Source organism: Xylocopa sonorina, chromosome 15, assembly GCF_050948175.1.
Source record: "Xylocopa sonorina isolate GNS202 chromosome 15, iyXylSono1_principal, whole genome shotgun sequence".
Taxonomy (NCBI): Eukaryota; Metazoa; Arthropoda; class Insecta; order Hymenoptera; family Apidae; genus Xylocopa; species Xylocopa sonorina.
Window position 1 is genome coordinate 2,372,247 of NC_135207.1, and position 20,759 is coordinate 2,393,005.

The following is a 20,759-nucleotide window of genomic DNA, read 5'->3' on the forward strand; positions in this document are numbered from 1 at the left end:
ACATACGAAACATGAATATATGTATATTTGTAATTCAGTTTGTATTTAGTTTTGTATGGTGACAATTTTATCGCATTCCTGAGCAAAATGACAGATGGGCGGGCGGTTATCTTAATTTATTTGTGATTATGAGGGAATATGAGCGTAACAGTTTTGTCAGTTTGGTTACATATAAGTAATCTTATTCGTGCACGCGAATTGTTTATTATACGATCGACAAAAATTTGCGATAGAATTAAAAAATGAGTACAGATCGACGATATATTGGCAAATACATCGTTACGTTAATATTTTTGATTCACAAAAATTGAATTCAACTTTTCGTCGACATACTGATTTAGCCCAGATGACTTAATTGGCATGATAATTGTTTATTTCTAATATCATTCCTTAGTGCATATTGGCATTTTACTTAGTGCGTAAAATCACTCAGAAATTACATTGCTAAACTGCTCAACTTTGTTAGAGTCAATCGTATATTTTCGACAAAATTAAGGATTGATTATATATTTTTGATAATAAATTGAGAAATATAGATTGTACAGAATTTTGTATTTATTAGTTTAGCTCTGTTCTGAGTGATTTATATATATGTTTTTTTCTTTTTTAATATTAAATAAATGAATGATACACGCAAAATAAACAAGAATATAAAGGATAGTTATAATGTTTCTGCTATTCGAGCGACAGAAAACTTTTGTGATTATCGAATACGCAGAACAAACGAAAATTGTTATATTTTTGTCGTTACCGTTTGAATCATGTGATTATTATGAACGTTTTACGATATATTCCGAGGAATTACGATAAGGAGTTAAGGATAAGTGATATATTTGTCGCAGTTTATCGATATTTTTCATGATATTACACAGTGTACGTATATATTTTGTTACTTTTATTCGACGAGCTCGATACAGGTATACCTATATTTATATGTACACGATATCTAAATAGATGCTAAATAAATTATTCTAATTACAAATTTTGGATATAACAGAAAAAGAAAGAATATTACAACGATAACCACGATACTTGCTTTACAAAATAGATTAATACGCTAAATGAAATAAACGAATGAAACAATATTTCCTCCGATGTTAGTCGTGATTATCTTTTCAATTTCGACTTTTTTTTTACATAAAATAACATGTATATAACATTGTCAACTGGGATCAAACTTAAAACATCTAAAGATTAGTAGTTTACCGTGTTACCTTATATATTACACATATCTATTTTAATTAAAATACAGCTGTTCTGTTTTTCAAATTACAAAAATCATGGTATAACATTAATACTAAGAAATGAGGAGTACATTCTGTATATTCCATCGGTAATTGGAATCCGATTGGGTAGAATGAAAACAAAAATGAAGGGGTAGCGCAAAAACTGTCGCTAATTCCTCTGGAGGAAACGAGGTCTTCGCGTCTGTTTTTTACCCATACTCGACAGATCTATGGTTTTACCGTCGGGGAGTACGAGTTTGTTCTCCTGGTAATCGACGAACCCGTTCTCCTCGTCTTCTTCCCGTTGCTCCTCGTCGCATTTGATTCCAGTTTCGTACGTGTATTCGCGTCGAATGCCATCTGGATCTATATAGCCATATTTACCTCTGGTGATGCAATCGACGCCGATTATTTCCTCTTTGTACGATCCGTCATCGTTCTCGAAGCCCCAGGTGATCGAACCGTCTGCGTTATCGTTGCGATACCGTCTGATGATCTGTTGCAGAACAGAAAAACAAATATCTTTACACAGCTATTAACGATGCATGCACGTACTTATATCAATTGATGCTATCCTACAATTCCTGTTTTTTACTCAACGACATTATTGATTCGTTTAGAATTGTTTACAGCGACTATTTAACAATGATATTAGTGTATTGCGAACTTTTCAATTTTTCTGACATTTTCTTTTTCTCTGTAGTTTTTAGTATACACTTTGCACATATATCAATTGGTGCAATCCTACAATTCCTGTTTTTTACATTGTTATACGACATTGTTAATTCGTTTAGAATTGTTTACAGCGACTATTTAATTAATAATAGTATTAGTGCGTTGCGAACTTTTCAATTTTTCTGATATTTCCTTTTTCTCTGTAGTTTTTAGTATACACTTTGCACATACTTATATCAATTGGTGCAATCCTACAATTCCTGTTTTTTACTCAACGACATTATTGATTCGTTTAGAATTGTTTATAATGACTATTTAACAATGATATTAGTGTATTGCGAACTTTTCAATTTTTCTGACATTTTCTTTTTCTTTGTAGTTTTTAGTATACACTTTGCACATACTTATATCAATTGGTGCAATCCTACAGTTCCTGTTTTTTACTCAACGACATTATTGATTCGTTTAGAATTGTTTATAATGACTATTTAACAATGGTATTAGTGCGTTGCGAACTTTTCAATTTTTCTGATATTTCCTTTTTCTCTGTAGTTTTTAGTATACACTTTGCACATACTTATATCAATTGGTGCAATCCTACAATTCCTGTTTTTTACTCAACGACATTATTGATTCGTTTAGAATTGTTTATAATGACTATTTAACAATGATATTAGTGTATTGCGAACTTTTCAATTTTTCTGACATTTTCTTTTTCTTTGTAGTTTTTAGTATACACTTTGCACATACTTATGTCAATTGGTGCAATCCTACAATTCCTGTTTTTTACTCAACGACATTATTGATTCGTTTAGAATTGTTTACAGCGATTATTTAACAATGATATTAATGCGTTGCGAACTTCTCAATTTTTCTAACATTTTCTTTTTCTCTGTAGTTTTTAGCATACACTTTGATTGAAACTTAATTCTTTGCAGGTCATTCAGTATGTTTTTTATAGATGATAAAATTTCTGAAAACTCGCCACACTCAATTTGACTAAAATTTTCAAGATAATTTCATTTCGCATAAAAATTGTGTTCGCAGAAAAAATTCTTGGCGACTCGAAAATGAAGACCCACAAATATTTGCAAAAAATTTTCTTAATATTTTGGTAAAATATAATCATTTTAAATAAGGACTCTGAGAAAAAGTTTAATCAGAAATCCAATTTAATAGTAAATACAACGATATTGGGGATACTTTGTTTAAACTATGTATTTACCATATCCTGCTCTGTTTTAACCAGTACTGCAATCTTATTCTATGCTGCATCGATAATGCAGGAAGTGGCATTACAGCGGCAAAATATTTCTCGCTGAATTTTGGGTCTTAACTTTCAAGTCATGGCAGATTATTAAAGACAAAGAGTTAAATGATGTGTGCTACTTCATTCGAAAGTCTATTTCTCAAGGATCATAGTAGTATTTGTTCTAATGGTCAGAAATTTGCAATAGTTTTCAAGATATTAAACGCGTTACATTGCATTTTGCTTAAACGCGTTACATTGCATTTTGCCCAAACGTAGATACAAGTATTGACAATGCATTGTTGGGCGCCAACTTCCTATTTTATGAGCCATATCATCACTATTTTTTCTAAATATCGATTCACCTCAAACAGTCATGTACTCTAAATATTACTCATCCCTTATGTCACTTCGAACCTGTGTCTCATCCTCGACTTTGCGCTACTCCTTCCAATTTACGAAACTATGCCTTCTCAAGCTTCTTACAAAATTCCTTAAACACCAGAATTTTGAAATTAGAGCCTTAATATTCATAATTTAGAATCGAATACTTCATGTTAAACTACATAGCACGTATCTCGTTAATAAAACCTTTCTTTGGGGTTTAAAAAGTGTTCTATTCGATTCCTTCGACATTGTTCAACCTGGAATCTAACAGCATATGAGTGAATATTCGTGGTGTACAAAATTTAGAAGAAAAAATGTAGACTTATTTGGTAAAATGATTAAGTTTGTTGCTTGTTATTGTAAGAAAGAATGTTGGACAATAGAAGAGAGTCATTTCTTTACTGTATTGGCCCTCTGTTGGGCCTTGGAGTTGGAAGTGTCCTCGAAACTAATACGAATGGCCTAAGAGGGCATTACTATACGAACTCTCGTGGTAACAATCGGATAAAGTATTTTTTAGAAGCACGCCTACACGTATTACTTAGTCATTGATCCTATTGTAAACTACTTTGCGATTTCTTTACGATATTTTAATTATCAGTGCAAGCATGTGCGCATTTCTTTGAAACTAAACCTCGAAAATGAATGTAAAATTGATGTCTGGTACGAAGTAGTTGTTCTAAGCGATGAATAAAGCGGCGATACTTCAACTCATTTTCTCAAATACCAAAATAATGTCTGTAAAATGAAGCTATCTGCTAAATTTGAGAAAAGTCAGATGTAACAGGTAGTTACTGGAAGTACAACTTGTTTTACCACAAATTTTTAGTTTACAATGCATTGTAAACTTTCTTAGAATTTAAATATTACGAGTGATCTCAAATTTTTCGTCTGAAGACAATTTTCATACGTGGAACGAGGATTATAATCAATGGCGGCTCATAGATAAAATTAGTAAGGGTGCTGCACAGTTCCATCTAAAGATTTTTCTACCTTAAGCTTAAGGATCATATATTGTACAAATATAAAGAAAGAATTAAAGAAAAAAAGATTTCATCAAGTGTTATCGATAGTATCAAGTGGAAATAGGGGCTGCTGTAGTTCCACAGTGCTTACACGCGACCTGCCACTGATTATAATGATGCAATAAAGCACTAATAAGGAATATACAAGTATATTTTCGTACAACACGTTCGTACGCAGGATGTTCCACGTAAATGAACGAAACTATATTTTTAAAGTAGTTGACGATGGAAAAATGTTTCATACAAAAGAATTAGGTGAAATTGCAGAACAATTACCTTCTCTTTGATTTCGATGATTTTTAACCACATTTTAGTAACTGTTAGTCCCTTTAGTTTTCGAGATATTCGCAAAAAAGTGTGTGTGGATGATGAAACGTGCTTTTTGGCTTTTCTTCTGTTTATAATATATATATTCGACTGAATTCGACTGAAAGGCTCGTGTACATTTGCATTTGCGAGCAGTTAGTGCAACTGGCTGCCGTAAGGTGGTGGAAAATTAGGATATAACCGAATCTAACTTGATACAAGTCGAACTAATATATTATTTTACTCTATGTTGTGATTACTAGTTATAGTTTTGCAAAAGTTGGTCCACATTCGGATGAAAACCAAACGTAAACCCCTACAACGACCATCACTCAATGTTACCATCTATATTTTCACAGACGAAATTAACTGCAATGGTAATAATCTTTTTTTTACAATTAAGCAAAAACTAAGAAAGTATATTAAACACTATTATATAATTGAATCAGAGAGGAGGTAATTGTTCTGCAATTTCATCGTAGCTGTTATTAAGAATTGTAATAAATCTATATGTTACAATAGGCAAATGAAAACTGTGATAAGGCGTGGATGTTGCATAGCTTTTACGAGAATTGTTGTCAAGTAAACGAGAGGAAATATGGTATTCGTGCGTTTAAAAGATGAAAGGTTCACCCGTTATAGAGATTGTTTGACTGCCGCCGTGTTGTATTTATAGAAAGAGCAGATAAGCAGTCACACTATGCCCACACGTATGTTGCCACGCACTTGTGTGCAGAAACCAAGTTCAATGTAGAAGTAGCAATAGTGTTTCGCGAATATCTCGAAAAGTAAGGCCAAGAAGCGGTTATACGTTTGAGAAAAAGGCGTCTAAATTGTCAATTTGTTAATAATCGGTGAAGAAGCACTACTCCTATATTATGCATGTAATTACTACAAAAAAACTCCGTTGAAATACGTAGTCTTGTATACAATTAACTGACACGTATTTTCGATAACAGAAACTTTTCGTGCATAGATACTTTTTTTTAAGTTCACTTGAATAAGTTGAAATATCTCGTGAATTATTAACTTTTTAGATTGTTTCAATCAAACGATTGATTCATATGAACTTTAACTTTAATCTACGTACAAAACAAAATGTGCACAACTCGTTTAAAACGCGTATTTGCAAACTATTGTTCAAATTACCTAAAACAAACGTTTCTATTATTTCTCTTTCCATTCTATTACTATTTGTACATTTGTTGTCTTATGTGCAAGTTTCAGCATGTTTAAATAAAAATGCAACCGTTTGCATGTGAAAATTTACGAAAACAAAATGTACACAACTCGTTTAAAACGCGTATTTGCAAACTATTGTACAAATCATCTAAAACAAACGTTTCTATTATTTCTCTTTCCATTCTATTACTATTTGTACATTTGTTGTCTTACGTGCAAGTTTCAGCATGTTTAAATAAAAATGCAACCGTTTGCACGAGAAAATTTACAAAAACAAAATGTACACAACTCGTTTAAAACACGTATTTGCAAACTATTGGTCAAATTATCTTAAACAAACGTTTCTATTACTTCTCTTTCAATTATATTTCTATGTGTACATTTGTTTTCTTTCCTGCTTGTTTCATCATGCTTGAACACAAATGCAACAGTTCGCACATGAAAATTTACAAACATATAAACATGGACTAGGATTAACAATGAAACCTTAAACACCAAACGTTACAGTTATTCAAAATACGTATATCGTGCGACAGCACTGTAACTGACCTGAGCAACGGGCTTCTTTCCACGAGTTTGGTAAGATTGGGTTCACACGTAAAAATTTACAAGCATATAGACGTGGATTAGGATTAACATTGAAGCCTTAAACACCTTAAAGTTACCCAAAACACGTATATCATGCGACAGCACTGTAACTGACCTGAGCAACGGGCTTCTTTCCACGAGTTTGGTAAGATTGGGTTCACACGTAAAAATTTACAAGCATATAGACGTGGATTAGGATTAACATTGAAGCCTTAAACACCTTAAAGTTACCCAAAACACGTATATCATGCGACAGCACTGTAACTGACCTGAGCAACGGGCTTCTTTCCACGAGTTTGGTAAGATTGAGTTCACACGTAAAAGTTTGCAATCATATAGACGTGAATTAAGATTAACATTGAAACCTTAAACACCTTACAGTTACCCAAAACATGTATATCATGCGACAGCACTGGAACTGACCTGAGCAACGGGCTTCTTTCCACGAGTTTGGTAAGATTGGGTTCACACGTAAAATTTACAAACATATAAACATGGATTAGGATTAACATTGAAACCTTAAACACCTTACATGACCTTACGTTACTTACAACACCTTACAGTTACCCAAAATACGTATCTCGTGCGACAGCACTGTAACTGACCTGAGCAACGAGCTTCTTTCCACGAGTTTGGTAAGATTGGGTTCACACATGAAAATTTACAAGCATGTAGACGTGGACTAGGATTAACATTGAAACCTTAAACACCTTATATGACCTTACGTTACTTACAACACCTTGCGTTACCCCAAACACGTAAATCGTGTGACAGCACTGGAACTGACCTGAGCAAAGGACTTCTTTCCACGAGTTTGGTAAGATTGGGTTCACACGTAAAAATTTACAAGCATATAGACATAGATTAGGATTAACATTGAAACCTTAAACACCTTACACGACCTTACGTTACTTACAACACCTTACAGTTACCCAAAATACGTATATCGTGCGACAGCACTGGAACTGACCTGAGCAACGGGCTTCTTTCCACGAGTTTCGTAAGATTGCGACGATTTCAGTGGTTTCGCTGGTGGCTTCACTTGTTGCTTGAACGGTTCCTCCACTTGTTTCCTCGGTTTGTTCGGTTTTGGTGCTGGTCGATACTGAACAGGTGCTGGCGGTGGGGTCGCCTGTATTCCTCCGCTCCTTCCTGTTGGGCCACCTGCCGTCGACAGCGAACGATAATGCACGGATTGACCGGATGGACCCACATTGCCAGCAGTCCTCGATATCGAGCCAATCGCCTCGTGATTTGTTACAGCGCGTGGCACGTTTTCCTCGCTTTCTTCCGGGCTGTCTACCGGCTCGTTGCTCGAATCAGCTTCGTCGTCCTGGTTGTCGCGGTCTCGAGCAGACTCGTCTGGTTCCTCGCTCACTGGTTTCACTTGCGCAGGTAGCGAGGTCGGTCCACTTGGCAAATTGGGTCGCAGCGGTTTGACTGGTGCGAACGAGCTTGGACCCGTTCCTATGGAATCTTCTGGTCCTTTTGATCTGCTACTGTAAGATTAATAATAAAAGTTTAAATTAATTCCATTTAAATAACGTTAATTTCCAATTATGTTATTAACTCTTAAAGCTCTGTAGACGCATATATGCGTTTGGCGAATGTCATATGTGCAGCCTAAGGCCGCATTTATCTGTTTAAATTAATTCCATTTAAATAACGTTAATTTCCAATTATGTTATTAACTCTTAAAGCTCTGTAGACGCATATATGCGTTTGGCGAAAGTCATATGTGCAGCCTAAGGCCGCATTTATCTGTTTAAATTAATTCCATTTAAATAACGTTAATTTCCAATTATGTTATTAACTCTTAAAGCTCTGTAGACGCATATATGCGTTTGGCGAAAGTCATATGTGCAGCCTAAGGCCGCATTTATCTGTTTAAATTAATTCCATTTAAATAACGTTAATTTCCAATTATGTTATTAACTCTTAAAGCTCTGTAGACGCATATATGCGTTTGGCGAAAGTCATATGTGCAGCCTAAGGCCGCATTTATCTGTTTAAATTAATTCCATTTAAATAACGTTAATTTCCAATTATGTTATTAACTCTTAAAGCTCTGTAGACGCATATATGCGTTTGGCGAAAGTCATATGTGCAGCCTAAGGCCGCATTTATCTGTTTAAATTAATTCCATTTAAATAACGTTAATTTCCAATTATGTTATTAACCCTTAGAACTCTGTGGACGCATATATGCGTTTGACGAATGTTATATGTGCAGCCTAAGGCCGCATTTATCTGTTTAAATTAATTCCATTTAAATAACGTTAATTTCCAATTATGTTATTAACCCTTAGAACTCTGTGGACGCATATATGCGTTTGGCGAAAGTCATATGTGTAGTCTAAGGCCGCATTTATGTGTTTTCTCTAAGTCAACGGCCTGGACTAAGGGCGCAAATATGCGTTTGTCGATTTTTGCAATCAATATGCAGTCATTTTCGTGTAAAATTAATACAGGGTGACTCGTTAGTAATTTGCCTTCCTTAGGTAGCGGTTGGGCAATATTAGGATCATAAAAACTCGAGATTTTCAGCTGAGCTTAGGTCTTCTTGTAATTTTTTTAACGTTATATTATTAACCGCACAATCTTTAGGACAGCAAGCCTCGCCGCGGCTGTAGAAGTGCAGTGTTGTACAAAGGTTTTTGCAGTTTTCTTATCGTGTTATAGAATGCCGTGTTGTAGAAGGGTCCTCGCAATTTACGAATCGTGTTATAGCCAAAATGTGTTATGAGATGACGTGTTGTAGGAGGGCTACCTGTATTTTCAAAATATCGTGTTGTCATTATAGTGTTAGCTAAATATAGTGATTGAATATATAGTGTATAGTATAGATATAGTGATATAGTGATAGATTATAGTGTTATCTAAATATAGTATTGTCATTATAGTGTTGTCTAAATATAGTATTGCCTTTATAGTGTTATCTAAATATAGTATTGTCATTATAGTGTTATCTAAATATAGTATTGTCATTATAGTGTTGTCCAAATATAGTATTGTCTTTATAGTGTTATCTAAATATAGTACTGTCATTATAGTGTTATCTAAATATAGTATTGTCATTATAGTGTTATCTAAATATAGTATTGTCATTATAGTGTTGTCTAAATATGTACAGTATTGTCATTGTAGTGTTGTCCAAATATAGTATTGTCTTTATAGTGTTATCTAAATATAGTACTGTCATTATAGTGTTATCTAAATATAGTATTGTCATTATAGTGTCATCTAAATATAGTATTGTCATTATAGTGTTGTCTAAATATAGTATTGTCATTATTATGTCATCTAAATATAGTATTGTCATTATAGTGTCATCTAAATATAGTATTGTCATTATAGTGTTATCTAAATATAGTATTGTCATTATAATGTCATCTAAATATAGTATTGTCATTATAGTGTCATCTAAATATAGTATTGTCATTATAGTGTTGTCTAAATATGTACAGTATTGCCATTATAGTGTTACATAGCATTTTTGAGTGACAGAGAGCATGTAACTCATGATATCTGACGTACTTGAATGCAATTGGACGTCGAATTCGTTGATTTGAAAGTCCAGGCTGCGTCGGAAGTGCCGGTCGAGCGGATGGCAGTCTCTGGAAGCGAGCTGACCGTAGAGTCGCTGGCAGTCCCCGCGGTGGTAAACCCTCCACATCTTGGTTAAACTGGCCCGAAGCCAACGCAGTGAAGCACACCAATAACTGCAAGGAAACTTTTATTTTACCACACACTTTTGAAATTTAAAAGAGTAAGAAATTTGGTACTTCTATACTTAATAAATATGAAGAGAGTAATTATTTAGTGTCACGTCAGATTTACTTCATTTTCACGCATGTATGCTTCTAGGGACGTTCTCGAAGGAGTTATAGAAATTATGTTACGCATGTACCAAACTATTGCTGCTATTGTGTTGAATTTTACCTGTTGGATTATTTCAACATGTCAACATAGAAACAAAAACGAACACATTTCTTGTGTTAAGAAATAGAATTCTCTATATAAACAGAAGAAGAAAATTATGGATTTCCAATCAGTTTAGACTGAAGGGCCTGAAAGAAAAGCACATACAGATTTTGCATGATCATTTTTTTTTAGTTGGGTGGACCCCAGATTTTCTGTGGAGTATTCTCACAATTCTAAAGCCTTATAATAGAAGTATTTAGTTAAATAGAATATCAGACGTTAAATTTATTTCTATCTTTCATATCCAAATCCGTGGCAGTGTATGCGTCAGCAGAGTCACTTATTTAATTTTCATTAGAAATCAGTGGTGGCTTATATATAGACACTGTGCCTGTAAACTGCAATATCCCCAATTTCTACTTAATATTATCGATAATATTTAATATAACGAGTCTTTTTTTTCTTTAATTCTGTCTTTAGACTTGTACAATATATAATCCCTAAACTTAATGTCACTACTTATCTCTCAGTTTGTGAAAAAGATAGAAAAATCGTTGCATGGAACTGTGCGCTTCACAGTTCCAGCGGCGTAGGGTTTGGTTATTATGTGCATGCGCACATAGAAGAAGAGAAAGCACTGTCGCTCCCGCAGTGCCAACTCTGGCGTATTTGTAGGAGGTAGTTTTTGTTTTTGCATCGCGTGCGTTGTACTTAAAAATTTAAACATAGCAATGTGTTAGTGAAAGAAACATGTACGTATAGACAAAATTTAGTACACTAGTAGCAATAGTTTTTGATAAGTACCTCGAATACTAAAGTTGTTTGCAATGTTGGTTATTGTGATATATTCAAATTTACTGAAATGGGTAAGATTAAACTAGTTCTATGTAATTATCAAATACAATTGTATGAAGGATATTTTTGCGTATGTATGTTACATTATAGACACTTTAAATTCGTCCTTTTGCAAATGAAGTACCTCTACTTAAGTATTCTATTTTAAAAAACAGCAAGTGTAAATTAGAAAATAGGAACTAAACAAATTTAATTGAAAGGGACGCAGATATTTGTTTAAAAGTGATTAACAAATTAGTGAAAATACGAAAATACAAAGATAACTCATTTGATTAGTTAGATAACTCAGTTTATAATAGTTCTCTTGCAGCAGCTATCAGTAACTTAACATACATATTCATATAATAATTTATAGCAATTCGTGGATGTAACAGTAGTAGCCAAGTTATTAATTATATTCAACAAAATTTTCGCGATTTGGAGTCTCAGCTAGCACATTTGAAAAATACTCTTTCAATAGGGTTTAACAACAGTGAATACTGTGTTAAAGAAAAAGTAGAGTGTGTCTTGTCTGACCAACAAGATCACGCACTTTTTGAGCCTCATGGAATAAAAAGGAAAAAAAGAGTTCTTCTGGACTACTCATAACAATCCAATAACGTTGTCATATCAAAAAGTAAACATACATTCAGTGTACTTTTAAATAAAATACTTAAATAGAAGTATTTGATTCGCAAAAGGGTAAATTTAAAATAGCTATACTGTACATTTATGTCATCCAGCTGCTTGGGTAACTCAGAAAGCGGGGTAATAAAAAAAGAAATAAAGGAATTAATAAAGAAATTGGGGTAATAAAACAAATTTTACTTTTAAGTAAAATGTTTAAGCAGAAGTATTTGATTCGCAAGAGGGTGAATTTAAAGTACCAATACTCTACATTTATCATCCAGCTGCTTGAATAACTCAGAAAGCAGCATTGGAGTAATAAAACAAATTTTACATTTAAGTAAAATACTTAAGCAGAAGTATTTGATTCGCAAAAGGGTGAATTTAAAGTACCAATACTCTACATTTATGTCAACCAGCTGTTTGGATAACTCAGAAAGCAACATTGGAGTAATAAAACAAATTTTACATTATAGTAAAATACTTAAGCAGAAGTATTTGATTCGCAAAAGGGTGAATTTAAAGTACCAATACTCTACATTTATCATCCAGCTGCTTGAATAACTCAGAAAGCAACATTGGGGTAACAGAACATTCTTCGCAAAATTTGGAGTCGCCAATAATCCTTTTGACAAACATATTTCCACGAAAAATGGAGTTATTGTTAAAGAACATACACTCGATGAGAGTACGCAAATAACTAAACAGAAGAATGCGAAATGAAATGAGTTCATGGACGATAATCACCTTCTGACGCATTATGAACTAATCTCGGCCACCTTCGATCCACTCACGGAAGCGTTCTCAGGTAAACACGGAATGGCTTCTGATGCGTACGCGCGGCCTTCCACATATTTTCGTTCCCCCCGCGTGCTTCTGCCCCTTCATTGTCGCCGCGACTTTGCCGTCTTAAATGTCAGGCGACGAGTTGCGTGTGCGCCACCCGTGCGCGAGCATAATGCGCCGCCAGTTCTCGAAATCGAGACGCTTTCTCTTTTCCTCGTACTCGCGCGACGAAATTTGCGCGGCAATTATTCTGCGCGCCTCGCTCGTGCAGGCGTGGAAATCTCGCGGCCAGAAACGCGTAAACTAGAATGTCGGACCGGTTCGAAAACCAGCGGACACCGCGTGGAAACCTGTTGCACGAAAAGAACGCGCAAACAGAGCAACAAGAGCGATATCGACTTACGATCGTGGCGATAAATGACGCGGTCTGCACGATCGCCACCCCTTCAATCGTATCGCGGGGAGGTATTCTCTATTATGCCTGTCCGTTCGTGTAATTCGCGTTACGTAAGTATATGAAATGCCAGCTGCGTTAACGTAATTCCTTATTCTTCAGGTGACTTTACTGGTGGCCAATTACCTAACTGTGGGCAAGGAAATGGTCAGAGTGGCGGTGATAAGAGGATTTACTTGTGTGGTTAGCAGCAAAGAGACTAAGGAGGATTTGAAACGAATCAGGAAGAATTTCTGTCGCCTATCTGTTTCTGGATCGATGTAATGCACGCGAATTTTACGCTCGAATCGTTGCTTTGGCGAATGATTAACGTGTTCTGATAGTTGTAGGAAGTGAGAGCGGCGCGTTCGACGACTTGTCTCGGGTTTCCAACGAAACTGCGTCTGGGTAAGGCTAGAATGTTGCAGTTGGATAGGATACCGCGTGCAAGGGAGAGGATTCTTTCTCGAGCTCGGTTTTTTCGTTGGAAATTTGTAGGATGTTTCGAATTGGTCTTCGCAGCGAGCTGATTAATAAAAAGTAAAAGTGCTCGAGGTAAGGTGAAGCTTTTAAATCTGGTTGTAATAGTAACAAGTGAATGGAACTAATTTCACTTTTTAGAGGTGGTATTGTATTGAAGTGCAATGTCTTGCGGGTTTTACAAAGGAGGCATCGTTGCAGTCGACGATGTTGCTGGTTATTCAAACGTCGAGGCAACTTGAGAATGTCGTGCACGGTTCTACGAAGATTTATTAAATATCGAGCGTTGCCAAGGTTTTCTATGGAAATTATAAAATAAAAATATATTCAAAGCTATCGAATTTCTATTCAGATTGAGAGATACGAGTCGCTGTGCTTTTATACAAATTGACGCAGAAGTTGTTGAAAGAATTCTGCATATTTCTCATCAACTAAAATTAATCTTTTAAAAGGAAAAAGTCGCAGAAAATCTTAATTCTTATAAAAAATATATCTAAAAATCATTGAAACCGCGGATATTCCCCTCTATTTGCATATTTATCAATATCGGAAATTAACTTTCTCCGCTAATTGCATAAAAATACTTTTTACTTAACAAAAAACAGAAATCGTTTTGTGCTTTTTAAACAGCACAAGATATATAATGTATCTTTAATTATACTTCGAAACTACGAAAGGAAGAAAAGACGAAATCAACGTGTTTCGCTAACTAAAATTTATGCAAATGATTTAAAAGTGGCAAGCTCAAAGTTTTTGCTGTGCACTCGAAGAGATACGTATTTCAACTTTCCTAGATAATTGATCATTGGTAATTAACTGACTCCACGAGGAATTCTGTAAGCGTATCGAAATTACATAAAATTCTGTTCTAAGTTCACGTGGCAGATGAAAGGAATGATACGTCGAATGAAATCGCGATGGCGAGGTCGAACCAGTATTCGTCGTATCGCCATATCCACAACAGTTCCTCCAGTCCTCAGGAATGCATCAGTCTTGCTGAAGGGAGGAAAGGGCCGTGGAGGAGGGGAGAGAAAAAGAGAGACAGGAGAAACAGGCGAATCGAACGGTCGCCGCGATTTGTTTCTTACGGAATTGCAGCTCATTCCAACTGGCTGCACGCATCGCTGGTGGTCGGAAAAAGTATTTCTACAGTCTTGCGTTTGTACTCGATCAGTTCTCTGTCACTTTCAGACGTTCAGAATCGCGAAGAGTGTATAATGAATATATTTTTCAGACTTTTTTTGGAGCATCGATTATTCGAATCGGTCATAAGGCGCAGTTAGAGTAATCGAACCGCTTTGTCACACTCTGTTACTCTGTTTTTACGTGAAAACAGATCATTTTTTAAATGTATCTTGTATTTTGGAACTATTGTTTTCTGTGTAAGGAGAGACACCTTTTTTATTGAGAATTTAACAGCTATTTTCTTATAATTTGTTTTATACTACTGCTCATTTTAGATGATCGCAAAAGCTGTATGGATTTTTGTATCATACAAAATTGTCAGTTAAATAGTTGATCGATTAGAGAATATTCTTAATTTCGTATAACGCGTGAGAATTTTATTTCAATAATAGATAATTAAATAACACAAAAAATAAGAATAAAACTATTACAACTGAAAACAGTTGTAGTTGTTTTATTATTTACTTGAAATCGACTCAGAACTTTTACATTTAAGTATCTACGTAATAAAAATAACTTGTTATTTATTATTTATGTTACTGTACGATTGCCAATTTGTTGACAAGAAAGACTTAAATTTCAAACAAGTTTTAAAAGATAGTAAAATATTAAAAAATTGTCAATTATTATATCCCAAAAACGACAGAAAGGAAGAGAAGAATAATTTAAATATTTGCTTATGTAAAGAAAAGATTTTTCTAACAAATTATTGCAAGATAAATAATAAATTAAATAATAGATATTATTATCACTGCAAATTTCCAAAACAATTGCTAGGTTTATTCAAGCATTTATATGTCTGCATGCATTGGGAAATCATATATTACAATACAACAAGCTTACACGCTCAAGAGTTAATAATATCCTCCATGCGAGTACCAAAAACTTGCCATTGAAATAAAAATGAAGCTTTAGTTTATATTTATTTTTACCTAAATGCATTTTAAAAATATGAAATTTGTAATAACATTGAAAAGTGTATGACCAGAAGATAGAAAAAAAGATGTAACTTGAATAAATATTATTTGCAGCCACTGCAAAATATTTCCAGCTCATGGAATACAATCTTGCAATAGTTTGATACGTGTTAATATTTATTTTTATTTAATTGCATTTTAATCAATGAAATATGAGATACCATTGAAAAGTGTATTATCAGAAGATAGAAAAAAAGAGAACTTGGATAAATATTATTTGTAGCTACTGCAAAATACTTCCATCTCAAGGAATACTTAATGTTAATATCTATTTTTACTTAATTGCATTTTAAAAAATGAAGTATGGGATACCATTGAAAAGTGTATGACCAGAAAAGAAAAAAAAATATGTAACTTGGATAAATATTATTTGTAGCTACTGTAAAATACTTCCATCTCAAGGAATACTTAATGTTAATATCTAGTTTTATTTAATTGCATTCCAAAAAATGAAATATTGGACACCATTGAAAAGTGTATGACCAGAAAATATAGAAAAAAAGGGAACTTGGATAAATATTATTTGTAGCTACTGCAAAATACTTCCATCTCAAGGAATACTTAATATTAATATCTATTTTTACTTAATTGCATTTTAAGAAATGAAGTATGGGATACCATTGAAAAGTATATGACCAGAAGATGGAAAAAAAGATGTAACTTGGATAAATATTATTTGTAGCAGCTATGAAATACTTCCTTGGATAAATATTATTTGTAGCTATTGTAAAATACTTCCATCTCAAGGAACACTTAATGTTAACATCTATTTTTACTTAATTGCATTTTAAAAAATGAAATATTGGACACCATTGAAAAGTGTATGACCAGAAGATAGAAAAAAAAGATGTAACTTGGATAAATATTATTTGTAGCAGCTATAAAATACTTCCTTGGATAAATATTATTTGTAGCCATTGTAAAATACTTCCATCTCAAGGAACACTTAATGTTAACATCTATTTTTACTTAATCACGTTTTGGAAAATGAAATATTGGATACCATTGAAAAGTGTATTATCAGGAGGTAGAAAAAAGATGTAACGTGGATAAATATTATTTGTAGCCATTGTAAAATACTTCCATCTCAAGGAACACTTAATGTTAACATCTATTTTTACTTAATCACATTTTAGAAAATGAAATATTGGATACCATTGAAAAGTGTATTATCAGGAGGTAGAAAAAAGATGTGACGTGGATAAATATTACTTGTAGCAGCTATAAAATACTTCCATCTCGCGGAATACGACGAAAAATCCGACTGGACTTTCTTGTTGGGCACTTTCACCGGTTGTCAGCTTGCGCGGGCAGCCTGTTAATTTTCGTCCTTCGTGGCCGAACATCGTTAAAAGAAATGCGTTCAAGATCTTGCTACAATTTCTCTCCTTCTCCAATTCTTGTCTTTCCCTTCCGTCCCGACTTGGTGGCGCGGGTGAGGCTCGTTCATTCACTCCCTCGTGGCCACTTTCACTTTCCTCGTCTAAACGATTCGCCTTCTCTTTCTCCGCTTGTTGTTTCCGATTTTACGATGGGCATCACGTTTTCGAAAGGTGCACGTGAGCCGTTTTTTTTCTTTTTTTAGAGGAAGTTCAAGTGGACGTCGAAGTGAACGTATTCGATTGGGAGATTAGAAATTTCAATTTCAAACCGTGCATCCACTTCTCGTATGCTAATTACCGTTATTATTGCGGCTGGTTAATGAGTTTTATAAGCGTACGCGAACAATGCCTGTTGCGGAAGTGCGTTGACGAACATTTGAAAACTGTGCACGCTTATTATTACACATTATTGTACATTAAACGATATAATGTATGATTTGCAATGCAAAGTGATTTACGCACGAATTAATAGCAAAATCAATGATAGTTATATAGAGATAATTGACAAATCATTGATCACAGTCAGCATAAAGGTTTTCAAATAATGTCAATCTACTGCTGTACACACGCATGGTTTATGACTAATTGGACAACGTGATTAGAACTACCCAACGCTTTGTAGCGGAATAAAACAGTTTTTTAATGAATATAATGTAACGCGATAATGTGAATACGGACGAGAACCAGTGGCGAGCAGTTTCCTTATTTATTTTATATAATAGAACTTGCCTTGGAACCCACAATTCTTTCTATTTCGTTTATTGAGAATTACTGCAAACCTGAACGAGAAATTGTTGACTTGTTACGTAACGGTTGGCGATTACAAAGTACGTACAACCGGTCGAAACAGAAAGCTCTCCCGTTCGAACGTAGGAACGCGTATAACCTAGCAGGGCTGATCGAAAGGAATGTCAAGTATAAAGGAAACTCTATATGTAAGTCGATACACTTCTTACACATTGTCTAAAAACCCGTTTATCAACTCTGACTCTCTGGCTACGCGCTACTTCTTCCCCCTTTATAGTTCTCTCCTATGATTTTCAGCTGAATGTATCGTAACGAACTGAAAATATTTCCAAATATTTCACGCGAAGCATTTCCATCGATTCTATACAAATTTTTCTTTTCTTTTTTTTGTAGTGCAGCAAGTAATTTCAATTTCCTGATTCGATGAAATCGCGATGAACTCTTGCGTTCACATTGAGAAATGCTTTCAAGGATTTTAAAATACATTTAATCACGTATTTATTAGTCAACTTTCAAATTTTCTTTGATTCTGTAGATCGTCTCTCGAGTTTGTTGGTTTTAAACAAGTTCGAATTTCGCGCCTCGCGTCGCGTCACTTCCAGGTGGAACGAAACAGGACATAGCATGGAACCGTATTCAAACTGAAGCCTTCTAGTTTATTATTAGTGAAAGGACGCCTATGCTTAATACGTATGTATCTCTCAATTCCATCACGGTCGATTGAACATCGTAGCTCTGACTATTACACATTTCTCACCCCTCCAGGCTCTACCAATTTTCAAATAGTTTCTCAACATTTTCATCATATTCATTAAGCGCAGAACGCAATCGCGTACCGCATATTTCGTCTTGGTGTCCACTCCATCGATCAACTAAGATATTATTATACAAAAAACTGGTATCGAGGGAACTAGATTTACGTGGTGACCAAGAAATTGATAAACGCTACTTTCTTCTCCTAAGTAGGGAAAGACTACGAGCTACTTTTACAGTCCATGAAAAATGGACAACTCCACTCGACTACAACGAAAAAAAGTTCGACTTCAACTTTGTAACTGTTACTCTTACATTTTCCCTTTTTTAGAGCACAGAAAAAAGTAGAATTGTAAAAAGTGGATGATGGTCTTTACGAAAAAGACTGAAAAATGAGCAACTCCACTCGACTACAACGAATAAAAATTCGACTACAACGAATAAAAGTTCGACTTCAACTTTGTATTCTTTACTCATATTTTTCCCTTTTTTAGAGCATAGAAGAAAATACAACTGTACAAAGTGGACGATGGTCTTTACGAAAAAGACTGAAAAATGAGCAACTCCACTCGACTACAACGAATAAAAGTTCGACTTCAACTTTGTATTCTTTACTCATATTTTTCCCTTTTTTAGAGCACAGAAGAAAATACAACTGTACAAAGTGGACGATGGTCTTTACGAAAAAGACTGAAAAATGGACAACTCCACTCGACTACAACGAAAAAAAGTTCGACTTCAACTTTGTAACTGTTACTCTTACATTTTCCCTTTTTTAGAGCACAGAAAACAGTATAACTGTACAAAGTGGATGATGGTCTTTGTGAAAAAGATTGAAAAATGAACAACTCCACTCGACTACAACGAAAAAAAGTTCGACTTCAACTTTGTAACTGTTACTCTTACATTTTCCCTTTTTTAGAGCACAGAAGAAAATACAACTGTACAAAGTGGATGATGGTCTTTACAAAAAAGTTCAATTTCGACTTTATATCCGTTACTCTTATAGTTTTCCTTTTTTAGAGCACAGAAGAAGATGCAACTGTACAAAGTGCATGATGGTCTTTAGAAAAAAGACGTTGGGGGTTGACTCGACGGAATGCTGGATGGCGAACTGCGCGCGCGCGCGCGCGCGTGTGGATGGATCTTAATGGGTTTTGAAAAAAGGGCGGCAGAAAAAAAGCAGGTAAATTTGGTTACTCACGATCACTGCGACGCGCATGGCCGTATCCCGTGTCCCTTGTCGCAATGGTGGGCACGCTGGGTGTGGTGCCGTCGGCGCGTTTATGCCTCACACTACCGCGAACGACTCCCCGTCTCCGTGTTCTTATACCTATATCCCCGTTTAAATTCCTATGGCACGGGCAACACGCAGGCCAACTTTCCATCGGCCAGCAGGAATTGTGTTCCGTGCGAATACGAGATCGCGGAACGATTCGACGGACCAGCGGCGGACGTGTCGGTTTTAATTGGCCCCACTTGTAATATGCTCGATGTCCACCTTGCTGGACAGTCGTCCCTCTTGTCCTGCGAGTTTCAGGATCGATTAGAGGCCTCCTGTCGAACTAACATCTCACTTGTCCTGCTCATTAAACGTAATTCTGCGGCAGTGGAACTCTTGAATCGAATGCTCGTCCATTGGTATTGGCGATAACAGTAAACCAAAGGTAATGTTTGGTATCGTGTGTCGTTAATTGTACGTGATAGAAGGTAAATAAAATGAGGATTAAATGAGGTACTTCGTTATGTAAAAGGAAAACGATTATGTATGCAACGCAGTGCGCCAGGATATTATACCGGTGCTATAAAATGTTTACTGTTATGTGTGTATAACTGTACGGAGACATTAGCGCTTGTAATATGTATAATGTTAGGTTTAATGCTTTAAATGCTTTTCCAGCGTTAGATCGTGCTGGTATTTACAGTTATTACCATGTTGTTTCAGTAGTTTTCAGTGCAGGTAATTATTAGTACTTCTACTGCTCTCTTTTATC

At 34.9% G+C, this 20,759-nt stretch overlaps 1 protein-coding gene across 1 annotated transcript; it reads right to left on the reverse strand.

Moving 5' to 3' along the window:
- Nucleotides 1-1,314: 1,314 nt before the first annotated feature.
- LOC143430590 (uncharacterized) lies at nucleotides 1,315-20,269 on the reverse strand. Its single transcript, XM_076906935.1, is given in 5 exon segments — nucleotides 1,315-1,722; nucleotides 7,609-8,137; nucleotides 10,175-10,359; nucleotides 19,970-20,000; nucleotides 20,002-20,269. Coding segments are annotated over 5 exon segments (1,224 nt in total). The 5' UTR covers nucleotides 20,154-20,269; the 3' UTR covers nucleotides 1,315-1,395.
- Between the last annotated feature and the right edge of the window lie 490 nt (nucleotides 20,270-20,759).